General features: G+C 42.7%; 1 protein-coding gene across 2 annotated transcripts in view; it reads left to right on the forward strand.

Annotated features, from left to right (window-relative positions):
- The first annotated feature begins 204 nt into the window (after nt 1-204).
- Nucleotides 205-25754, forward strand: part of LOC126278951 (medium-chain acyl-CoA ligase ACSF2, mitochondrial-like) — a 216190-nt gene continuing 190640 nt past the window's right edge. The window contains exon 1 of one of the 2 annotated variants that reach the window (XM_049979228.1): nt 205-289. In XM_049979228.1, coding sequence (XP_049835185.1) covers nt 234-289 — 56 coding nt within the window. In that variant the 5' untranslated portion in view covers nt 205-233. The remainder of the gene's footprint in view (nt 290-25754) is intronic. The other variant, XM_049979229.1, reaches the window with a different exon arrangement.

Genomic DNA, 25754 nt, shown 5'->3' on the forward strand with positions numbered 1-25754 from the left:
ATGACGAACTTTTCAAGTCAAGATTCCACACTCACCAAAAAAGAGATAGATTTTCACATTACACAAACTTTTTCTTTGTGTGTAAAACCAGTTTCTCCTCGAGTTAGCGACGGACACGCTGCTAGTTCATTAGTTAGCCCGGCCGCCGCTGTACGGTGCTGGAGTAGCCGCTGCATGGAAGCGGTAGGCGTCGACGGTAAGTCGCGTTAGTAGGCCGTCTCCCGTCAGAGGCGATGGTGCTGTGGCGGCGATTCGTCATCGTGCTCGGCAGCAGGGCCGCGGCGAGGCGGTGAGTACTTACACACCCGCGCTCACACGCTCTTTATGCTTGTATCCCGTCCTAAGCAAATTATTCTGATCTGGAAGTGAACTGGCCTTTGGACTTGTTTTATATCTAAATGATACTTTTCCGGATACGGAGCCTTTATCGAAACTTTATCTACGTAGTCCCATCTGCAGCCCCTTGACGTCCTTAGTAGGAATTGTGAAACACTCTGTGTATAGGCGCCAGGTCGCTGCCATCCGCGGTGGCGTAGCTTTTATTTTAGCAGTCAACGTCTCTCTGTGTGGGCTCCCGTAATTCACATCACGTACGACCTTTCTTCTTCTTGCGGTACTGATAAGATTATTTTGTGCCGAGTGCTGATAAAATTCTGCTTATTTCACATTTATTGACGTAATTTCAGCTGTCTTTCTGTCTTCATGACGTACATTCCACTTACTGCTCAAGCAGGAAAGCTTTACTGAGAAAAACAGTTTTGAATTAATATTTCTTGCGGCGCAGGATATTTCCGTAGTCTGTCCACGAGAAGCTTGTCATTTGTAAACATCATATGGTACCTGTTTATTCTTCGCTGCAGACATCCAGTACTGCGGTGGTAAGGTATATTTGCAAGGCCAGTATCTAACAGGAAAGTAGATTGGAAGGAATGGTATGCAGTTCCTGATCATTCGACTTCGAGATTTTGTCCTGTGTTAAATTCAGACTTCTGGAGATTTGGTAGATATGTACCGGAAACGGCACTCTCTGCTTTTCATACTCTCCTGCCGCTCTGATCCTCCAAAAAATCCCATACGCGGCACGCCGTCATCTGTACTAGTATCAGTCGTACTTAAGATAAAACGCTCCTAGCACTTAGAGAACGGAAGACGTTAATGAAAACAAACTTTTCCAAGGAGGAACATGAATTTATCCATCGGAGACGCGCGTTATGCCACAAGACTCAAGTGATTTTCATTTTTTCTGTTGTCCCTCCTTAAAAAATAAAAATTAAAATTAAAAAAAAACTTTTCTACACGAATCATAGGACCTCAGGCTCTGCACCCTCGCAGTATTTGTAGCCGTGACGCATAAAGATGATGCAAAAATTCCTGTGTACAAATGAAATCTTACACCTTACTTGTGAGCGAAAGAGATACATTCTGCAACAGTATTAGCTGAATCATTAGCAGGTGGCGGCAACACAACAAACACACAACAGTAGTAAGGCCTTCGTAGGGCGAACGCCAAATCCAGAGGTGTGTGTGCTGGACTTTTGCTGTGTAGCAACCAGAGGCCAACAAAACTATATACTCCGTAAAATGCGTCCTCTATCATCAACCTATAAAAAACTGGATCTACACTCTTATAGTAGCAACACGATCGATGCATTTGTTCCATCATTTTATGACGACATATGAATTTATTTAGAGATTTTATAGGAAATTATTCACTCCCTGGATGGCAAAAAATGTAAAACATTGAATTTGGTGAGTAGTTTCGGTTCTTCACACGAGCATCCTCAGATCTGTAAGAAAAAGCAGAAACAGAAAAATGTTGTAGGTAAATTGTCTTATACCGAGGTGACGAGTGATAGGGTAGCGATATGTATACAGGGTGGGCCACCTCAAGTTTCGGATGAGATTATCTCGAAAACTATAGATCGGGTAAAAATTAGTGGGTAAGACAAGTTCGTAAGCTCACAGGAGACACCAAAAGATACTACACATGACCTCCAGCCACCGCCCCCTTGGGTGGGTCAGGGTGCAAATTTTAAATCTTAAATATAAAACCCCATTTTTTATTGCAAATTCGGATTCTCCATAAAAAAGTAATCAAATTTTGTCTGAAACATTTTAAACCATTGACAGATGGCGCTGAAATCGAGAAAAAAGTAAAATTAGGGAAGAACTCTGATTTATTTGGAATTATCCGAGAAAGACGCATCAAACCGATAAAAACTGTGCGCAGATTCTTTTGTTACGCCAAATTAAGCCATTTTTGTAGAAAATGGGCTGTATCCTACTTTTAGCGTTATCCAGGAACGTAGAATGATGTTACCATCCCGTGGTATGGCAACACATGCTCTTCGAATGCGTTGCTCCATATCCTTTCTGGTCGTGGGCTGTCTTTCATAAACAATATATTTTAAATAACCTCACCAAAAAAATCAGATATTAGGTCTGGTGAAAGTGGAGGCCACTGAATTGGTCCACCGCGTCCTATCCACCGACCAGGGTACAGTAAATTTAAAACATTCCGCACATTTTTACCATAACGGGTAGCTGCTACGTCCTGTAGGGACGACATTCGTTCAATAGTTTCTAAATCAACATCTTCGATTAGCTCCAACAAATCATCGCGGAGAAGTTGTAAACAAGATTCACCAGTAACTTTTCGGTCAAATAATAGTCTTATAAAGTAACCGTTTAAAATTCCACACCAGACCGTTAACGACCATTTGCGTCGATTGTCAACGGGTCTGTGCCAGTGTGGATTGAAGGGGACCAATACTGACAATCATGACGGTTTAATTCGCCATTGTTTTTGAATGTGGCCTCATCGGTGAACATAACGTATCTAAAAAAAAATCATTTCACCTCTTATTTCCAAGTCCTATATGCAGAAATGCATGCGTGTTTGCTTATCTTTCAGCGTAATTGCCTGTCAGCATGATATGGTACGCATGATATTTATGTACCTTCAAAATCCTCAAATCAGTCGATTTTGGTATTCCAGTTTCTCTGAATCGCACTACTCATTTCGGGATCCAGTTGAGCACAGACGAGAACGGTAGGGTTAAGAGTGTCATTTTCATTGTATTTGCAATGACGAGGTTGACGTTGCATGTATCCATTTCAAGCTCGTTGAGTGCAATTTCGAATAATGTTTTCGCTTGGATGTCGACTGTTTGGGAAACGATCCGCATACCTAAAATTATCATATCAACAATCTCCGTAGGAAGATAGTGAGCCATGTTTCGCTAAAAGAATAGTTTACTTTCGTCGTTTGTTCACAATTTGAAAGTGAAGTCACGTCTGATTGCACTGCACCGACCTTTATACTGAGCTACAGTTCGCAGTTTGGCCACGGTGGCATCACAGTCGGTGACTAATGCAATTGTGAAGACTTCCCTAACGAGATTTTAATACCATTTCGCCTCCCTCCATCATAAACTGTGGCGGGTGGGATACATTTTGTAAAAAAAAAAAAAAAAAAAATAAAAAATGCTTAATTCGGAGTAATGAAAGAACTGGTGCACATTTTGTACAGATTTGATGTCATTCTCGGATCATTCTAAATAAATCAGAGTTCTTCCCCAATTTTAATGTTTCTCGATTTCAGCGCCATCTACCAATGGTTTACAAAAATATTTCAGACAAAACTTGATTACTCTTTATGGAGAATACGAATCTGCACTAAAAAATGGGGTTTCCCATTTAAGATTTAAAAGTTGCACCCTGCACCACCCAAGGGGGCGGGAGATGGAGGTCACGTGTAATCATTTGATGTCCCCATTTCAGCTTACGAACTTGCCTTACCCACTATTTTTACCCGATATATAGTTTCGAGATAATCTCATCCGAGCCGGCCGAAGTGGCCGCGCGGTTCTAGGTGCTGCAGTCGGGAACCGCGAGAGCGCTACGGTCGCAGGTTCGAATCGTGCCTCGGGCATGGATGTGTGTGATGTCCTTAGGTTAGTTAGGTTTAAGTAGTTCTAAGTTCTAGGGGACTAATGACCTCAGAAGTTGAGTCCCATAGTGCTCAGAGCCATTTGAACCATCTTAATCTCATCCGAAAGTTCAGATGGACCGCCCTGTATATACAGGTGGCTGTAGTATCGCCTAAATAAGATATAAGAGGGCAGTGCATTCGCGAGGCTGTCATTTGTGATCAGCTGATTCAGGTGAAGATTTCCGACGTAGTTAAGGGCGCACGATGGGAAAGACTTTGAACGCGGAATGACGGTCGGAGCTAGACACGTGGGCCATTCCATTTCTGATATCGTTAGGGAATTCAATATTCAGAGATTGGCAGTCCATAGGACGTAAACAGTACCAAATTTAGATCATTACCTCTCACCACAAACAACGCAGTGCACATCGGCCGCCACTTAACGGCTGATAGCAGCAACTTTTGCGTAGAGGTGTCAGTGCTAAGAGACAAGCAACACTGCGTGGAATAACCGCAGAAACCATTGTGAGACGTAGGACAAACGTATCCTATAGGACGGTGCGGCGAAATTTGGCATTAATGGGGAACGGCAGCAGAAGACTGACGTGAATACCTCCGGTATCAGCACATCGCCTGCAGAGCCTCTCCCGGGCTCGTCACCACATCGGTCGGACTATAAAGGACTTTAAAACCGTGGCCTGGCCAGATGAGTCCCTATTTCAGTTGGTAAGAGCTGATGGCAGGGTTAGTGTGGCGCGGATCCCACGAAGCCATGGACCCAAGCTGCCAACAAGTCACTGTGCAAGCTTGGTGGTGGCTCTACAGGGTGTTACAAAAAGGTACGGCCAAACTTTCAGGAAACATTCCTCACACACAAAGAAAGAAAATGTTATGTGGACATTTGCTCGGAAACGCTTACTTCCCATGTTAGAGCTCATTTCATTACTTCTCTTCAAATCACATTAATCATGGAATGGAAACACACAGCAACAGAATGTACCAGGGTGACTTCAAACACTTTGTTACAAGAAATGTTCAAAATGTCCTCCGTTAGCGAGGATACATGCATCCACCCTCCGTCGCATGGAATCCCTGATGCGCTGATGCAGCCCTGGAGAATGGCGTATTGTATCGCAGCCGCCCACAATACGAGCACGAAGAATCTCTACATTTAGTACCGGGATTGCGTAGACAAGAGCTTCCAAATGCCCCCATAAATGAAAGTCAAGAGGGTTGCGGTCAGGAGAGCGTGGAGGCCATGAAATTGGTCCGCCTCTACCAATCCATCAGTCACCGAATCTGTTATTGAGAAGCTTACGAACATTTCGACTGAAATGTGCAGGAGCTCCATCATGCATGAACCACATGTTGTGTCGTACTTGTAAAGGCACGTGTTCTAGCAGCACAGGTAGAGTATCCCGTATAAAATCATAACGTGCTCCATTGAGCGTAGGTGGAAGAACATGGGGCCTAATCAAGACATCACCAACAATGCTTGCCCAAACGTTCACAGAAAATCTGTGTTGATGACGTGATTGCACAATTGCGTGCGGATTCTCGTCAGCCCACACATGTTGATTGTGAAAATTTACAATTTGATCAAGTTGAAATGAAGCCTCATCCGTAAAGAGACCATTTGCACTGAAATGAGGATTGACACATTGTTGTATGAACCATTCGCAGAAGTGTACCCGTGGAGGCCAATCAGCTGCTGATAGTGCCTGCACACGCTGTACATGGTACGGAAACAACTGGTTCTCCCGTAGCACTCTCCATACAGTGACGTGGTCAACGTTACCTTGTACAGCAGCAACTTCTCTGACGCTGACATTAGGGTTATCGTCAACTGCACGAAGAATTCCCTCGTCCATTGCAGGTGTCCTCGTCGTTCTAGGTCTTACCCAGTCGCGAGTCATAGGCTGGAATGTTCCGTGCTCCCTAAGACCCCGATCAATTGCTTCGAACGTGCTTCTGTAGGGACACTTTCGTTCTGGAAATCTGTCTCGATACAAACGTACCGCGCCACGGCTATTGCCCCGTGTTAATCCATACATCAAATGGGCATCTGCCAACTCCGCTAAACATTGCACTGACTGCAAAACGACGTTCGTGATTAACACTAACCTTTTGATGCTACGTACTGATGTGCTTGATGCTAGTACTGTAGAGCAATGAGTCGCATATCAACACAAGCACCGAAGTCGACATTACTTTCCTTCAATTGGGCCAACTGGCGGTGAATCGAGGAAGTACAGTACATACTGACGAAACTAAAATGAGCTCTAACATGGAAATTAAGCGTTTCCGGGCACATGTCCACATAACATCTTTTCTTTATTTGTGTGTGAGGAATGTTTCCTGAAGGTTTGGCCGTACCTTTTTGTAACACCCCGTATAATCGTGTGGACTGTATGTATATGGAATAAACTGAGTCATTTGGTCCAACGGAATCGATCACTGGCGGGAAATGGTTATGTTCGGTTACTTGGAGAACATTTGCAGCCACCGAGCGAGGTGGCGCAGTGGTTAGCATTCGGGAGGACGACGGTTCAATCCCGTATCCGGCCATCCTGATTTAGGTTTTCCGTGATTTCCCTAAATCCTTTCAGGCAAATGCCGGGATGGTTCCTTTGAAAGGGCACTGCCGATTTCCTTCGCAATCCTTCCCTAACCCGAGCTTGCGCTCCGTCTCTAATGACCTCGTTATCGACGGGACGTTAAACACTAACCACCACCACCACCACATTTGCAGCCATTCATGAACGTAATGTTCCAAAAAAAAAAAAAAAAAAAAAAAAAAAAGATGCAATTGTTATGAATGACAATGCGCCATGTCACCGGACCACAGCAGTCTGCAATTGGTTTGAAGAACATTTTGAAGAATACGAGCAAATGATTTGGCAACAGCGCGATTGACTGACTTGAAGCCCATCGAACATTTGTAGGACGTAATCGAGAGGCCAGTTCGTGCCGAAACTCCTGCAGCGGCAAAACTTTCGCAATTATGGACGGCTATAGAGGCAGAATGGCTCAGTATTTCTACAGGGGACTTCCAGCGACTTTTCGTGCCACGCCGAGCTCCTGCACTGCGCTGGACAGGAGGCCCGACACGGCGCTAGAGGCATCCCCTGACTTTTGTCGCCTCAGCGTAAGCATTCTTCTAGAATACACACATTTGTAGGTATAGTAACTCACAAAAAGACATACCAATCATGGTGAAGGCAGAGTGTAAATGTATAGAAGGAGTCTAGACAGCGTAGAGTGAGTATAAAAGGAAAAGCTGCTGTCAGATGGACGTGGACAATAATTTTACGGCATTAAAAAATAGGTAAGTAATAAACGCAAAATGCATACCATTCCCATGTGAGAGAGAACTCTAATGAAGTGCTGGCTATACTAGCGAGAGAAGATTGATTCTAAACCAGCAGGACTAAGATGCAAACAGTTTCATTACAAATAATGGAATAAATCGGCAGAAACAAACTTGTGATAAACCGATTAATTTCGTTGATTGTAATTAAACTGTTTGCTCCTTTTACCCCTCTAGACTTAAAATCACTTTCTCTTTGGTAAAGCCAGCACTTTTTGGGATTCTCTCGTCTGAGAACGGTGTTTATTTACGTTTGTCACTTCACTATTTTTGTAACGCCATAAAATTACGGTGCACGTCCTTGTAGCTGTTTTACCTTTCTTACGTCGTACCAATACATGCAGGCGATATTGTCTAGCTGTACTGTGTACATTACAGTATGCCTTTACACTTCCTAGAAATGTGTATATTCTTGAAGACTCAGTATTCCTGAAGCAGTTTTGTTTTTGCTCGTTCTTTCAGATCTGAGGATGGCTGAGCGAAAAAACGGAAACTAGTTATCAAACTTAATGTTGTATATTGTTTGCAATCCAGATAACTAAAGTTTTGTATAAAACAATTAATTTTTTGAAATTGCGTAAGATCGGTGTTCTGTTTGGTGATAATGTCTGGTATTACTAACATACGAAATATTCATGTGTACAGTTTCTTCGAATTGGGGTGCCCAGCCAGTTGTTAGAAGCTGTTGTAGCTTTGTCTGTAATAGGCAAAAGTCTGTATAGTCGGCCGATTTCAGCCTCAATGATCATTTTTGAATCATCAATACGTGCTGGTAGCTCATAAATATGCACGTAATTTCCAAATTAAGTATGCATGCAAGAGTTCTTTGCATAGGTTCTGAAGTTACTTTAGCGGTAAACAGTGCGTTGCCACACTGTTACTTACACACCTATCGTGGCGAGGAAGCATTCCAATAAGTCACACAGCGATTAGTCAGTCTATGAAATACAATGTGAGTTCGTGGTAATTCGGCCTTGAACTGCTTAGTTCACTGGGAGGTTGCAAATGGGAAGAATAGAAAGATTCGGCAGGAAACTGCGCTTTACTAAAAAAAAGATACATTCCGCCGGAACAGCAATGACTGAAAACTGCCGCAGCCTTCGGCGAAGATGCAGAAAGAAGATACTGACGGGCGTAGTTGCTCAACAGTGTTACTTTTATCTGAACTTGTGATACCGTGACCTCATAAATCAGTGCCGTTTTTGTATCAACTTAGCAGCGCTTACTTTTGTCAGATCTTGACTGACGAATCCTGATCGTGAACCATAAGGAACAAAGGATGCGGGACTTCATCACCTGAACTTGCAGAACAATGTCTGTATGTACGTCATAAACCAAATACATAACTGTATACTAACCATTCATTAAATTTCGTTTTCTCAGAAAAATATCTTCTGAAAGTTGAATTTGGCACGGTATTGAAAACAATATCTTAATGAACTATTATTTATCTCACCAGAAAGTTAGATGAGGGATTTCCGTCCCGAAATACGATAACGGAGAGGCAGTAAACATCAGTCGAAAATTCATAGCGCGCTGAATACTGATGTCTGGCCTTTTTCTGTGATGTTTCCAGGGTAAACAGTGGAGCACTGTGCTAGCTTTAGAAAAATACTGACATTAACTGGTGTAGTTCCGACATGGCTGTAGTGACTGAGGAAAGCTACTGGAATTTTAACCCTACTCTGGACGGCTGGACTGGTACCTGGGCTGTGCTCCTCCCGAATACGGTTTCAGTTTGGGTTACATGACAGATTCTCATCGTCACAGACCCATAGATTTTCGTGGATGTGGAACATGCCAGAAAACATTCATCCGTCCTCTGCAAACCGACTGCTGGTGCATGGCGGAAAGGACATAAAGTTCGTTAGAGACAAATCACACGATCGAATTGAAGGCGCAATGGGGAGAAAAACGGGCAGACTCCCTTTCAGAGGAACCATCGCAGCATTCGCCTTAAGCGATTTAGCGAAACTACGGAAAATAAAAAATCTGAGTGCCTGAGCAGGGATCAGAACCGCTATCCTGGAATTTGCGTCCAGTGACTCAACCTCGCACTGTTTCCTGATCCGTTCATGGAAAGAAAGGTTGTCTGCGTACCTGTGTGTCTCTTAATGTTTCTCTTTTCGAGTTTAATCGAGGTATAATTTAGGCTGCAGTGTCCCATCTGGCTTGTATCGTTCAGTGGACTTTGGGGGATTTCCAGAAAGTCTCCACGTCGCACAGTGTCTCTTGCGGCATCACCCACTTCAGCCTATCGGGTGTTACGGTAAAGCTTTCATGCAGAGTAAACAAGTCCATGACGAAACGCAGAGCTAGTCTTCGGATTATCCCTCGCTCTTTCGTTCATCCCACTTAGTAGGGGTTCCACATCGACGAACAGTACCCAAAAATTGGCCGAACAAATGTACCGCAAGCGTGTTCCTGTTGGTTAACTTACAGATCCTTAGAACGTTTCTGATACGTAAGGGAAGCACCCTACCTCGAAACTGAATCAAAAGATTTTTAAAAATAGAGACGTGTTTGTTCTACTACCAATCGCGGCCATTTTTCTGTAAAACTCTGCAGTTGTGCACATTCGATGTCTGAGGTAAGTCGCTGAGGAAACGGTTCGGTGTAACAGACAACTACTACAGGCCGCTTCACGAGAGTCGTAAATGAAGTGTCATAGCGCATAAAGCTAAACATTTTTTGTTCCATGGAGTACCGTGTGAACTATCGGATGCCTGGAACGTGCTGTCACGATATTTCGAGGCAGTCATCTGGTCGTCTTCACGTGTATACCCATGGCAGTACAGAACTCAAGCTGGAAGGAGATTGCGTCAAAAAATCGTGCCCGAGCGGTCTGGCGCGCCATGTGACGGATTGCGCGGTCCCTCCCGCCGGAGGCTAGTCTTCCCATGTGTGTGTGTGTGTGAGAGAGAGAGAGAGAGAGAGAGAGAGAGAGAGAGAGAGAGAGAGAGAGAGAGAGAGAGAGTATAAGTAAGTTTAGGAATTCATACCGTCGCAACATACGCTAGTTCACCCGAAATTTCATGGAACAACCTATACGTCGGAGAAGTTTTAAATTTCACCTCAGCTAAACATTTGCTTGAAGTAGTATGCACTCGTTCGCAAAACGAAGCATCCAGAAGACGTGGTTGTATGTCAACGTAACTTCGTGCACGTGCGTACCATCGGCTGGTATGTAAGATTACAGTTGCAGTTCTGTCGCAAGTACAACGCTCACCAGAGTGAATTAGTTTCGTTCGTCCTTACTGGTGTTGCCGGGCCTGGCAGGGTGTACAAGGAGCGTGAAAGGCATCACACGTTCAGGGATCGCCCGCAGCAGACGGACTAGGGAGTCACGGTGACAGGTGTAGGCTGCCGGTAACTGCACAGCATAAACGGCCGCGTCTTGACTGGGGAGCGCGGACTCATGATTAATGGCGTTCACATGGTGTTCCGTAATAAATGGTGGTTTTGCACGACCCCCAGACGACCATCGCCGGCGATTATGGGGGATCTGCCGAAGTCTGTCTTCCAATGTTTTGGAGTGCCTTGGTGGAATTATTTCTAGAGTCGTGACACGGGGATCCATTCGGTGTGTCTTCAGGGGACGGTTGGCAGTGATACAGTGAACTCTCTTGGCACAATAGTAAGTCTCAGACATCCTGCGTCCTCGTGTTACGTCCCACGTGACAATCGTGGCGCCATTTTTCGACAGGACACTGCTCGCACACACATTACACGTGTCTGAACGACCTGAGTGACGCTCAGGCACTCCCACGACCAACAAGACCCCACAGGTGTGTCCCAGATGGAACGTTTCGGACCAGCTCTGGTGTAAAGTACGTCCCAGCGCCAGTATCCGGAATACCGGAGACCACTTAAAACAGCTCCGGGTTGGCTTGCCTCAAGAGAGGACGCGGCTTAGACAGCTTTCTCAAATGAATCGGTGCACGCATCCAGGCACGATCAGGTGCAACGTCATACTGCCAAATGGACTCTTCACTGCAGAGTTCTTCGAAAATTTGACTCGACTCTGTCGTCACTGAAATAGTGACATACCCTCTGTATCAGTGTAGTTTCATTTTGTTTCCTCCGCTTCTGCCAGGCGCTAAAGACTACACTGTTGAGCGCCGATAACACCATATCCATCCATCATCCACACGCTTCTGCCAGGTGCTCCACTTTTTGTCAGGCGGTATATTTCAGCTTTTTTTTGAAGCTATTTCCTCTATACTGCCAATCTTCATATTGTGCCCAACTTATTTCCACACCTTCATTTAATTTGTTGCCCGAATAGCAAAAATTGTCTAATTTTAGTGCCTCATTTCTTAAACTGATTCTCTCAGCATAGCCTGATTTAATTAGACTAAATTTATTAAACATTTTTTTACTTTTAAAAGCTTATTTATCCCTTCAGTTTCTATCACTCGGGTTGTTCCTGACTGTAAGAGAGGGATGGCAATGGTAAGACACTGAACTCGATGTCGAGGGGACAATGGTTCAAACCCCTGTCTGGCCATCCGCATGAGGTTTTTCCACGATTTCTTTATTGCTTAGTCAAATGCCTGCTGATTCCTTTGAAAAGAGTGTGATCGATTCCGTTCCTCAATCCATCCTCAGTTCTCTAACGATGCAATTCGTTAAACCGCAATATTTCTTCCAGCCTTTTTCTGACTGGAAGCGGACTGCATCCCGGAGAGAACAAAATCTATCGTGGGATACCTCAAGACAACACTCTACACGGTCCTCAGATGTCAGTGCAGCACACCAAATCAATTCACACCAGCTACTACTCTGAACCAATGGATTTCTTGATTATTTCACAAACTCCCCTGTCTGCTTCACACTGCTATTCACTGATCGCCGTATGTGAAAGAAAAAAAATAGCGATGGATGGTATTATGTGAAACTTTAATGGTTTGCAATGTTATTTATGTTCGTGAATTACTGTTGACTATTACGTTATAGTCAATTGCTATTCTCTTAACTGTATGAGTGGAGTCTCAACAGCTTGTGTAATAGCCAGGCAATTCACCGTGGAGGTCATCCGCTGTAAGGACTTTGACCGTCAACTCGCAAGTACAGTGCAGTATCTTTACACTCCCCTATTAGACAGATGAAAATTGTACGAAGTGCACAGTGGGCTGGTATGCAAAAAGCACCACAATCGGTATAATAAAATCACAACAATGCGGTGGTGTTCGTCCTGGAGGAAGTGTGAACGAATTCTGTTGGTGCAAGAAACTTTAATCAACGTCATTTTTTAATTTTTTTTCGGCGTAGGCAGGCGATATCGTGGATTTCCTGGCCAGCAGAGTGCGTAGCAGTGCCCTGGTCTGCGTCGGAAACTACTGCACAGCGTTTCGTGGAATGAGGCCATGTGACACTGTTGGACGACGTTAACATGAGCTGTTTGATGGGGTTCTTTTAATTTCCATAATCGTCCACACCACACACAAAATTTTGCACAAGCGTTTTTAATGATATTACATATTTACACTACGCTAAGGAAATAAATGAATACATGTAAGTAGTTCATTGTGCGTCATGAACAATAGACAAATATGGGTCATAACTTGTAGTGTCGAAAATATTATACATTACCGCAGGATTGTATTTAACACCCCTTTCGTTGAAGGCATTTGGAATTAAAGTATGTTAGGAGGTCAATTGAAACTGTTTGAACCAATAAAGAATGCACGCTAGTTGCATACATAGCTATTGTTTGCTGTGTGCGCACAGTAATAAAAAAAAACCAGTTGTTAGCACACGTGGATTTAAATCCACGCCCGGCCATAGAAATTTGATTTCCATAGTTTTCCAGCATCGCTCAAGGTGAATTCTGAGATAATTCCTTTGAGAAGGCATGGCCTATTTCCTTCCCCATACTCCCATCCATAATGACCTCATCGTAGACGGAGAACTGAATTATAATCTCCCTTCCATCCTTTACTGGTAAACAGATCTATTAAGTATCCACGAGTAAAACTCTAAACCGATGTCCTAAGCGGACTGCATCCCATGGAGCTCAGCCAGTGGTTAAATACCACTAAAAATCTTGCAGCGTTTGTATCCGCTATCAAAAATTGCAAATGTTCATCGTTTGTGACACTAGACTATTTTTGTCAAACCTGAATTCAGTTCGGATGCATGGTACCAGCAACACCATTAACACCTTCCTCCATATCAGAGGTTCCTGAAGCACGCCTGTGCAGTGCTCAATTCGTAGCCAACCGGTTCCAGCCCTGGTCTTGGAATGAATTTTCTCCGCTGATAATTGACCGACTAGATGTGGACGCGTAAATTCCCGACCTCTAGTCACTGTGCCATTGTTATGGACCAAATTACAAACCGTCCGTAGCGTCTCACGTCGCTGTTGATGGTGGTCCAACAGATGGAGACCTTAGGCTGTGTTGCCCACTAATTGCTATTCCAGACGAACTTGGTTCTACCCTCTCTCTCCTCGTCGTCAACAACAGAACATCTAAAGCAGCATGTCCCCTTATCAAGGCCACCTTTACTCAGCAGATACGCTAAGACACCAATCTAGCGCAGCACCCTTTACCGGCTCCACACCTGCCAACTTGGTTGACTCGTGGTCATCTACGTAGCGAGGACCCGCCTCAATGTCGTTGAGGTTCCTGTTTTGCTTGACTCATCCAACCTGCAGCAGACTCCTGATCTTCATGACTCGCTAACTCTGGTGCTAGAGGACAGTACCTCAGTAGATGATTTAATTTTACGTTTTATTCGCAAAGGGACTTTTAACTCTCTTTTTAAGGGAGAGCCACTTAACCTTATTGGCCCACTGAGGAGTTGGCAAAACACTGTTGCCTCCTCTGCCCAGACAGAACTGGGCTTGGTGGTCCAGCCTTGGCATCGCCCTACCTGTTCTTTTACTCTTCCTCCCTCGTCTCGTGGTTCGACTTTTTCGTCTTTTGCCCCTCTGTGCTTCTCTTGCTCCGTCTGTGTTGCTAGTCTTTCCTAGGCCATTGCTGTGTGGGGTGCCTCTGATAAGTGGTGGGGCGTGGGGGATGTGGGTCCTGTCATTACTCTCTGCCTTCTGGGGCTTCTGGCTGATACCTAGAGGGGCACCTTGCCTGCCTTTCTTCCTATGACTCCCTTTCTTCTTTTTTGTCCCTTCTCGCCTTCGTTGACCTTGGGTGGACCTTGAGTTTTCTTCCCCTTGATTTTGCGCGCAAGGCCATCTGTGATCTACAGTGATGCAGACTTGTCTGTTCGAGGAAAAGGGTCTGATGACCTAGTAGTCTGGTCTCTTTAATCATCCAACCAACGACAAATCCGACTTCGCAAGGGGTAGGTGCCATCGTGTACGAAGAAAGAAAAAATACTCCAGTTACGTGGATGAACTATCCCCTACGAGTCTCCCAAACGAAGATGTCATGTGACTTTCCTTCTTTCATAAACCAGTTAAGACTGCCTCAAACTTTCGTGTTTGCCTCTGCATACTTTCCAAATCCTGTTACATAGCCCTCCTTCTACATAAATTTGTGGCGTAATAGCACAGGAGGAACGAATTTAGTGTGGAAGGTGGATTGTACTGCTGTCATGGAGATTTTTAGTACGCATCACAATGCCGGTTTCTGTCATTTCAGTACAACATATAGACGACGTTTTGCTGGTGAATAACGTAATCAGCCACAAATACTTTTAAAATACTTCGATGCTATTACCGGGTTCAGCCTATCATGCCCATCTTCGTATGGTTGTTTCCGATTCCATAAATGTTTTGTCAACATGTCGGCTACTCCTGCACTACACAAGAGTATTTAAGTATTCATCGTCACTTTGTTTAGACAGTAACATTGTGCTAAATTGTATGCATGTAAGAAAACAGTTAAGACAGATTTTATTCCTGGCATGTAAACGACGTCAGCGCCGTAACTGCGGTGGCAGCTTGACTTAAAACTGCGAACGTCAGACACGCGTAACAGGTGACTGGGTGACGCGTAATTCCCATCACCAGGTCGACAGGTGGGGTTGGTGCACACCTCCTGGTACAGGCCAGGCTCAGGGAAGGGTGACTGCCTGAGCTGTTACCTCCCCAACTTGCCAATTTTTCTGTCAGGAGTTCAGGAGGTGTGACCATTCATCAGTCAGGTGAGCCCCCCTCTGAGGGAAGACCCCCAGTTGGAAGGAGCACACCATTGGAGACTCTGGCAATCAGCAGAGATTTTCTTGCAATGAGCCAGTCACTACGTCAGTCTTCATCTTGCAAAAGGTAAATGGAATGAGGCTAAAGATTTCAAGAATCTCCCAGTTGCATCTCAGTTCGACATGGTACATAGTAAATGTTAGTCCTTTGCTAGAGTTTAATATTATCATTTATTTTACAGTTTATTATTCAGAAAGGTGTTGATTCAATTGCACGACCTGTGAAATCTTGCTCTCGTTTACATAATGGCACTTTGCTTTTCGAGACCAATTGGGATTTTAAAGTCCAACAAGTGTTTGCAGCTTTGTTCCTCCACGGCTATCCTACTAGTTAGACCCACCGAATGCTGAGTTCTTTACCTGGTGTTACTGAAGCTGGGATGCTTTATGATCTGACTAAGGGACAAATCCAAACTTACCTCTCTGATCAGGGTGTCACTGCAGGCCACCGGGTAATGTAAAAGGTTGGTGCAACCTTAGTGCTCACATGTGCTCTTTTTCTCAGGTATGATTGAGTAGTGCTTTGATCAAAGCAGATTATAAATTCATCGTCAGACTGTGCACTGCAAACCTGATACGCTGCTACCAATGGGTACATTACGACCACACTCAAATGTCCTGTCGAAACATAGCCATATGTGAAACTTACTGGCAGATTAAAACTGTGTGCCGGACCGAGACTCGAACTCGGGACCTTTGCCTTTCGCGGGCAAGTGCTCTACTGACTGAGCTACCCAAGCACAACTCGTGCCCCGTCCTCACAGCTTTACTTCTGCCAGTACCTCGTCTCGTACCTTCCAAACTTTACAGAAGCTCTCCTGCGAACCTTGCAGAAGTAGCACTCCTGAAGGAAAGGATATTGCGGAGACATGGCTTAGCCACAGCCTGGGGATGTTTCCAGAATGAGATTTTGACTCTGCAAAACCCCACTAAGCGGAAATATAATAAAAAATGAAAGAAACCTGAGTGTGACCGCCATTTTTCAGCTATATGAACTCCAGATAATCAGAAAAAGCTCAACCACTTCAGGCGTTGACTTCCGCGACCTACTAATAATTAAAACTAAAAACTCAGCACTCGATAACCTCTTTCAGAGAACTAGCCTTTTCTCTTTTATATGGATCTTCATTTGTCGTTTAGAGCCAAAGGGAGAAGCTATCACATTCTCGATAAGCTTCAGATTGTTTCTCAATAAATAGGTATTGCGTAGGACGACCGTTCTCTTCACACATTCAGCACATACGATATTTCCGGAATTTACTACACTGCGACGCTCACGTCAAAGTCACAGAATAAATCCTAACCAAATATCGCTAAGTCATTACTTCTTAGTGCTTGCATACACCTACACAACCACAGAGTACAATCCTAGTCTTCTATCCCTTAGTGCGTGCTTTAATCCTCAACCATAAAATAATCAAGACTTCGCGTGGACACCTCTTCACATACATACCATCGCGTGGCAATCGAACAGTACAACGCACGATTAATCGCAACCAGGACAAACCAATCTCGTACTTCAATAAATCGGAGCTTTCCCTATAACTGGCGAAGAAATCATTTTCTGTATAAGCCGATGATCTTCTCAAAATACTTTCCCAAACGACTTATAGCTGCTTTGAACAAATCTTGTGTTCTGTCCCCATTGCACACAAATTCACGTATCGTACGTGTGAGCCGATTTCGTCAAACTGTTAATCTCTCTCGACGCTCACTACTCGAACAATACTCGGACACTACTACCGGAATTCTGTAAAGACTAGCCAAGAACCATTCTCTGCGAACAATCATATCACGCTAGTTCTCTCATTAACAATAAGTGTTTGTTCCTAGCCGTCGCCGGCAGATGTTCGTAGTGTCCAGCTGCACAGCAGCTATCTTCGCCACACGCCGCGTTTCAGCGAACGTCTGTTCGTTGCAACCTCGCTGAGTTGACAGCTTTTGTCGACCATCGAGTGTCACATATCTACAACATTTTAACACAAATTTAAGAAAACTATATAAACAACTTAATCTTTTCGCCCTTCTAGCACTTAAAAATCGATAGCAAGTTGAAGCGATACAAACAAGAGATGTAAATTTTTTGGGCTAAAGACTGTTTGGTGCAGTGCAACATTCAATCTTTAGTTCGGGACCTGCGTTATCTCTACGGCGTTTTTGTGGACCTTCCGCTAAGAGGAGGTCCTTGTTCTGAGCTCTTTCGTTTCATCGATTGGGCTTACCGAGTAGTCGCTTGTAATTACTTTGTCGTATTAGTGTGCTAAGCTTAGTTTTTGCGCTCTAAAACAAAAAAAAATAAAAATCAATGCAAGTGGGACTATCCTGTAGAAATCAGTTCAGGTGCTGGCATATACAGATGATATAGTTGCAAGAATATAAATAGCAACGAAAGAAGTCTTTACAATTCTTGAAATAGCTGCTAGAAACATGATCCAACAGATAAATGAAAACTAACAGTACGCCTGCCAATAAGGACGATTATCGAAATGAGCCCACATCCTTAGAAATTTGTTCACATAAGTTTGATGTTCTTAGTTTCACTCTCCAAAAACGAGTATTGTCAGCCAACAAGTACTACCAAGGACTCAAAAAATATCTGAAATCAAAGCTGCTGTTCAGAAAAACTGAAGTTATGGGTGTAAAAGTTTTAGTAAGGCCGGTTCCAATGTACGGTTCTGAAACAGGGACATTAACAAAAATTTATGACAGGTAAGGAAAGAGGAAGGCGTCAGAGGACATCATCAGGAAAATTCCAATTCAGAATTGGAAGAATGAAATAATCGCCTACAGAAGGCTAAGTCTCACAGAGCACTGTTGCACGATGACGACGACGATGTAGACGACACTGTAGTACCACTCCTAGATTAGTCTTATGTTAGCGCACACGCCAAGCAACCCTTTGCAGCGTGCTCCTATCTAGTTTAGTGCCTTTTAAAGTAGGTATTCTGGTGTCACGATAGAAACTACAAGTAAAATACCTTACTCTCGATAGTTCCAGTACAACTACAGGTTTTAATCTTATCGTGATCCTTTTTCGTCGTCAGAAAATAGTAGTTTAAGAGAAGGAAAAAATGTTTGTCAAGTTCCGACAATTTCGTTGTACAAATAATCCACCATCTTGATGGTGTACTTGGCATGGAGAATTTGCCGAGAGAGAAAGAAGAAAATAATTCATTCATTTACATATACAGCTACATAGATATTCTGCAAATCACATTTAACTGCCTGGCAGAGGATTCATCGAACCACCTTCACAATTCTCTATTATTCCAATCTCGTATAGCGCGCGGAAAGAATTAACACCTATATCTTTCTGTATGAGCTCTGATTTCCCTTATTTTATCGTGGTGATCGTTCCTCCCTATGTAGGTCGGTGTCAACAAAATATTTTCGCATTTGAAGGAGAAAGTCGGTGTGACTGTAATTTCGTGAGATGATTCTGTCGCAACGAAAAACGCCTTCCTTTTAATGATGTCCAGCCCAAATCCTGTATCATTTGTGACACTCTCTCCCATATTTCGCGATAATACAAAACGTGCTGACTTTCATTGAACTTTTTCGATGTACTCCGTCAGTCCTATCTGGTAAGGATCCCACACAGCGCAGCAGTATTCTAAAAGAGGACGGACAAGCGTAGTGTAGGGAGTCTCCTTAGTAGGTCTGTTACATTTAGTTTCTTGCTTCCCTTCTGGGTACTTTTTTTGTGAGCCAGAGTATTTGTCTGGAGTATAGCCCCGTATGAAAATGTGGCACTACAAAAGAGCGTTGAAGACTAAATGGGCAGATTCGATTATTAGTAAGGATGTACTTGCTCGACTATAGTAAGAGTTGACCAAAAGACGGGATGAGTTGACAGCTCGTATTCTGAGGCGTCAAGGAAAACTTAATATGGTGTGTGTGTGTGTGTGTGTGTGTGTGTGTGTGTGTGTGTGTGTGTTATGGCAACGTGTTGAAATTGTAGAGGAAGATGAAGGCTTGAACATAGTGGGTTCAGATGAATGTAGGTTGCATCAGTTATTCAGAGAAGTGAACTGCAAGCAAGATTCTCAAAACTGTATGTAACTGCTCTATTCTCACTCCTAAATTTTTATTTTCAAATCAGTTGTTAGTGTGAAATTAAAAGTATTGCAGGAAAACGGTGTTTAGCTTATTAAATTTCGTATAGAAAATTGCTAAACGCAACGAATAAATCCCTCAGATAGCAATACCAACCTAATATTTGGAATGACAACCACAATGCAACAGTAGATGTGAGGCGGAAAGTAAAAAATGAACTCTTGTTGACAAAGTCAATTGTTCAGTACCATTGAAAAAGTAGTTTTCTTCAACGCTACAGACTTTCTCCAATTTAATACACTTTACTTCGTCCTCTAAAAGCTTCAATCGATAATTAAACATTGAAATCTGTCGTTCAAGTAGCGAATTTAGAGTCTAGAGAAAAAATGTCGTCGCTTATGGAAAAATAACACGGGCCGAAAAGATGTCCCTTTTTATTAATGTACTTGGCTAATGCTAATCACTTTGAAAATTAATCTCTACTGAATGCTAGCAGGAACTAATACTGGTTCCTCTCAACAGAAGGAAATTTCCTGATAACTATGTCTGCTCCGACTACAGATTCTTTTTCCTTCTATGTTTGGAAGCCAGTAATATTGCTGATATTCAGACTCTAGCTCTGTTTATTTCCTTTAAGAGTTAGTTATTATGAATGATAATTTTTCAAACAATTGCGGTGGTGTTTAACTTTTGTAAACAAGTATTGGTAACCATGCAAACAATTGCAAATCGATTAGCGGATGAACATATCTGATTGTGTTTGCTTGATTTGTTAGTGTCGAGTTAAAATTGATCATAATGTTTTATCGGTCTACCTATGATTGATTGATTGATTGTGTGTCAAGGAGAAAGCAGTAACGATAGTTTTAGATACATTAAATAAGATAGGTTTCGATACTTACAATAATTTCAAAGATTTAGATTACACCGTGTGTGCAAATTTTTTCCGGAAAAATGTTTGAGCAGTGACGAATCGACTGAAGAGGAAGACCTGCCTGAACAAGAAGAATCAGTTAACCTTTCAGGAACTTTTTCGTTAAAAAATATACCAAATGTGGATGAACTTTAAGTAAATTCGAGGCTGTTGTTAATATTAACGATGTTACAGTTTAAATAAAAGGAGGTCATGATGTTCCGAAGGTAATTGATGAGAATGGTGGTGGGAAAAACCTGATAACAATTGAGAATTATGTTGATTTAGTTGACAGTTTTGATTTTGAAAATGATCAGTGCTGAGCTCAATTTCCTAGAAAATGTCTGGACGAGTAGAAAATTGTTTTTCTTATTTTGTGCTAATGACTTTCTTGCAGATACTCTGTAATCGATCATTATCATGAGCTTTAATATATTAGATCAAATGATTTTAGGTCACCTTGCTGTCTGACCACAGATCCTACATTAACATCGAGTTGGAAGAAGAAAAGCAAAGGAAAAGTGCATGAACACATTAGATGTCAAACGTTGGACAGTCTGTTTGGTTACCAGTTCAAAATTAAAAGGCTGATATGTGTTGCTTAAGTGTATAACAGTACAGCATTCATTGCAAAAGTGCATGGAAATTCAAAAAAAACTGAGAAAAGCTGTAACATCTTTTTCAGATGGTGAGTTTATTTCTGAACAATTCTGCAGGACAACACGTTAGACATAGCTTGGCAAAAGCAGCACAGTATTCAAAACACGTTTAAAACTGGTACCTTCTAATGACTGAGAAGTTTGTCAGTGAAAACTTACAAAACGCATTTTACAGAACCTGTACATTCAAGGATGTTTCCCAACATTTCGAGGAAAGTTTGCCCTGTTGCAGTAGTAATGAAACCCAGAACAGATTTATGTGCTTAATGTCAAAAACATTTTACGTCTGGTGCAGAAATGGCTTTCGTTTCCGAAGAGACCAAAATTACAGATGATTGAGAAAATGAGATCCCACCTACAGATTGTTTGAGGAGAGAAGGTATTATAACGTCAACACAAAACTAGAGATAACTTCGCATTACAGTTTTGACACGGCACTAGCGCACACGCCAAGCAACCCTTTGCAACTGGCTCCTATCTAGTTTAGTGCCTTTTAAAGTAGGTATTCTGGTGTCACGATAGAAACTACAAGTAAAATACCTTACTCTCGATAGTTCCAGTACAACTACAGGTTTTAATCTTATCGTGACCCTTTTTCATCGTCAGAAAATAGTAGTTTAGGAGAAGGAAAAAATGTTTGTCAAGTTCCGACAATTTCGTTGTACGAATAATCCATCATCTTGATGGTGTACTTGGCATGGAGAATTTGCCGAGAGAGAAAGAAGAAAATAATTCATTCATTTACGTATACAGCTACATAGATACTCTGAAAATCACATTTAACTGCCTGGCAGAGGGTTCATCGAACCACCTTCACAATTCTCTATTATTCCAATCTCGTATAGCGCGCGGAAAGAATTAACACCTATATCTTTCTGTATGAGCTCTGATTTCCCTTATTTTATCGTGGTGATCGTTCCTCCCTATGTAGGTCGGTGTCAACAAAATATTTTCGCATTTGGAGGAGAAAGTTGGTGACTGAAAATTTTGTGAAATGATTCTGTCGCAACGAAAAACGCCTTTCTTTTAATGATGTCCAGCCCAAATCCTGTATCATTTCTGTGACACTCTCTCCCATATTTCGCGATAATACAAAACGTGCTGACTTTCATTGAACTTTTTCGATGTACTCTGTCAGTCCTATCTGTTAAGGATCCCACACCGCGCAGCAGTATTCTAAAAGAGGACGGACAAGCGTAGTGTAGGGAGTCTCCTTTGTAGGCCTGTTACATTTTCTAAGTGTCCTGCCAATAACACGCAGTCTTTGGTTAGCCTTCCCCACAACATTTTCTGTGTGTTCCTCTCAGTTTAAGTTGTTCGTAATTGTAATACCTTGGTATTTAGTTGAATTTACGGCTTTTAGATTAAATTATTTGTAGTGTAAGCCGAAGTTTGATTTCCTTTTAGCACTCATGTGGATGACTTCACACTTTTCGTTATTTAGGGTCAACTGCCACTTTTCGCACCATTCAGATATTGCTAATAGGCAACACACAATTTCCTTGTGATTGGGCCTTCGGGCATTTAAAAGTGTGTTCAGAGTAATTTCTCTTTTTTGGACTTGGTTGATTGCACTGAAAAATCAAAACCAACAACTAATTTTAATTCTGCTGTGATAGATGGAATTTAAACTGGTGAGAGTTAGTAAAAACACGTGACAGGTTAAATTTTTTCACAAGAATTCTGCCAAGAAAATAAAACTAAGAACTCGGTACAACTACTTTGAGTACTATTTAGAGAACAAAGGTAAGGTGTTGCAAAATCGACTTTACAGGAACTCTGTTCAGCACAAGGTATTCCCATTAGAAGACTGTCCTAACAGATTTTATGATAGTTTGTTTTATATATATGAAATCTTTTATGTAAATTAATATGATTGAATATGAATATGGTTGCGTTGTTCAAATGTTCTGTGCTTCTTGGTATTCTTTTGGGCATCGGACTTCCTTACATTTTTGTTGAAGCTGCAGGCAGCGGAGGACTCCGGGGACACCGGCGCTTGTCGTAATCACAAAAATCATCTTCCTGTAATTTTCCTCTTCACTTACTTTAATATATAAAAATACTTGACTCTTTTTCCGTATAATATTATTCGCGCCCACATATGATACATAGAGCTCGCAATACATCATATCTAAAATCGCACATCTTCATCGTCCTTCTACATGCGAGACTCTGTGTCCGCCTAAAACAAAAAAAATCTTTACAACCAATTAAATGAAAAAATGTTCTCGTTTCTTTGCGCCTTGCCACACATTCATAATTAACTTCTTTGCCAACTCTCTGGTTACTCGGGGTTTCAATTTTTGTTTTTTAATAACTCCTAATTTTGCGGCGTCCTGGGGGCCTTTTATCATGTACTTATACATGTTGCTCCACAAGGAGTGACATGGAAACTTCAAGAACCTCTCTTCAAAAATATCAGACCGTACTGTAAAGGCGAATTCAAAGACGTTATATATCCTCAGTTGACCTTTAACCTGCTGCTGAAACCAACACTAATACAGCTGCTGATCCCAAACCTGACGCACCGCAAGCAGTTCCTTGACCCTCAAAAAAGCGTCGAAAACGCTCAACCTATGGACTTCTGAAACATTTTTATACTATTTAAAAGAGGACATTTAAAGCTGTCTTTTCGGTATTAATTACTTAAATGTAAAATACAAAGGTTCTGCGTTACTTTCGACTTTTGAATGTGTTTTCCTCGAGACCATTTTCATTTAATAAACTTTAAATGTCCGTAACTTAGACACAATTTTTGCATCAAATTATTGAGAATCTAATGCTTAGTTTGAAAATACTAAATCGAAAATTTGCTAAAAATAATCCCTCGTCGCTTTCCGCTGCACACATGTACAAGCTCTTAAGTCTGCAACACGGTATTCACGCGGAACAGATGGTATAATTTCTTTAAAGCGGGATCATTTCTCCAACGTGAACAGGAAATATCAGTAAAATACAGTGATTAGACTAGATCCACTGCTTGCATATGCAAACGCCAGAGGTTCGACTACTGGTGACTGTACTAAGTTTACCGTCACTCGAAAGGCCTGGTGTGGGACACAGCCAGTCCTTTGAGGCCAAATAAGCAGCAGTGGTCAACAAAAATGATGCGAAAGCACCGACGGGTTGAGAGTGCTCGTCACAGAAATAATGATCCGAACCACGAGGGAATTGTGCGACTTTTCGTATGCTCCACCAAATATTTGGCACATCAGAGAATTTTTTTTTTTGGATGATACTGTATTCATTCACAGCTGCATCGTTGGTGTTAACCAAATAGCTTTGTTTTTTTATCTAAAACAACACACACAAGGTTTAGAATACATGTAACGTGAACCGTAGTAAAATTTACTTAAAGAGCGATATTCAGTTTTGCTCAGTGGTAAAAAAAAATCGTTTGTTTTTAAAAATCAGCTCAGTTAGGATTCGTTCCGCGTAACCATTTTTAAATAAGCATTTAAAGTTATATTAACTTGATTTCACGTGCTACGGTGCGGTTAGAGAGACGGAAAACGTAATCTTTTGCCATAATCTAACCACATCTCCAGGGAGCATTTTTTCACTAAAAGACCCTCGTATGTACTTCACAAACGTGACTAGTTTGCCATAAAGTTCACACACTCCCTATAGAATACGGTTGTTTCCGTCGACGAAGAGCATAATATCGGATTGAGGAAGGATGGGTAAGGGATTAGGAGTCACCTCAGTGTTCACCTGAAGCGACTTAAGGAAACATTTATAGTCAACTTTGATTTCAAAGCTGCTCCTCCGAATGACACTCGAGCTTTTAACCGTTGCACCACCTTTATTTTTAAGCTTTTGAGGTATCCAACATTTCACTACGTTCATCTTTCCAAAACACTTCTTTCCATAGATTTATGCGAGTGTGAATCAGTAAGTTAAAGACCCCAGACTACCACATAGCGTTTTAAATCTCGCTGCTAGACGTATCTAGAAAGTAGCGGCATATGTCACGCGGTCGATACTCAGTATTCCACAGCTAATGATTAATGACCTGCGATCCGATTGCGATGGCAGGTGTGCTATGAAGTGTACCCGCCTACAACAGCGTGATTATTGTGTGCCAAGGCACTGTCCAAAACGAAATTTTTCCCTCATATAGTTAAAACAGTGTTGCACGGAAATCTGTGTCCAATTTTCTCTCTCTCTCTCTCTCTCTCTCTCTCTCTCTCTCTCTCTCTCTCTCTCTCTCTCCCCTCCCTCTTCCTTCCCCGCTCTCTCCCCCACCCTCTTCCTTCCCCGCTCTCTCCCCCACCCTCTTCCTTCCCCGCTCTCTCCCCCACCCTCTTCCTTCCCCGCTCTCTCCCCCACCCTCTTCCTTCCCCGCTCTCTCCCCCACCCTCTTCCTTCCCCGCTCTCTCCCCCACCCTCTTCCTTCCCCGCTCTCTCCCCCACCCTCTTCCTTCCCCGCTCTCTCCCCCACCCTCTTCCTTCCCCGCTCTCTCCCCCACCCTCTTCCTTCCCCGCTCTCTCCCCCACCCTCTTCCTTCCCCGCTCTCTCCCCCACCCTCTTCCTTCCCCGCTCTCTCCCCCACCCTCTTCCTTCCCCGCTCTCTCCCCCACCCTCTTCCTTCCCCGCTCTCTCCCCCACCCTCTTCCTTCCCCGCTCTCTCCCCCACCCTCTTCCTTCCC

The sequence above is a fragment of the Schistocerca gregaria genome, chromosome 6, assembly GCF_023897955.1.
Source record: "Schistocerca gregaria isolate iqSchGreg1 chromosome 6, iqSchGreg1.2, whole genome shotgun sequence".
NCBI classification, from domain to species: domain Eukaryota; kingdom Metazoa; phylum Arthropoda; class Insecta; order Orthoptera; family Acrididae; genus Schistocerca; species Schistocerca gregaria.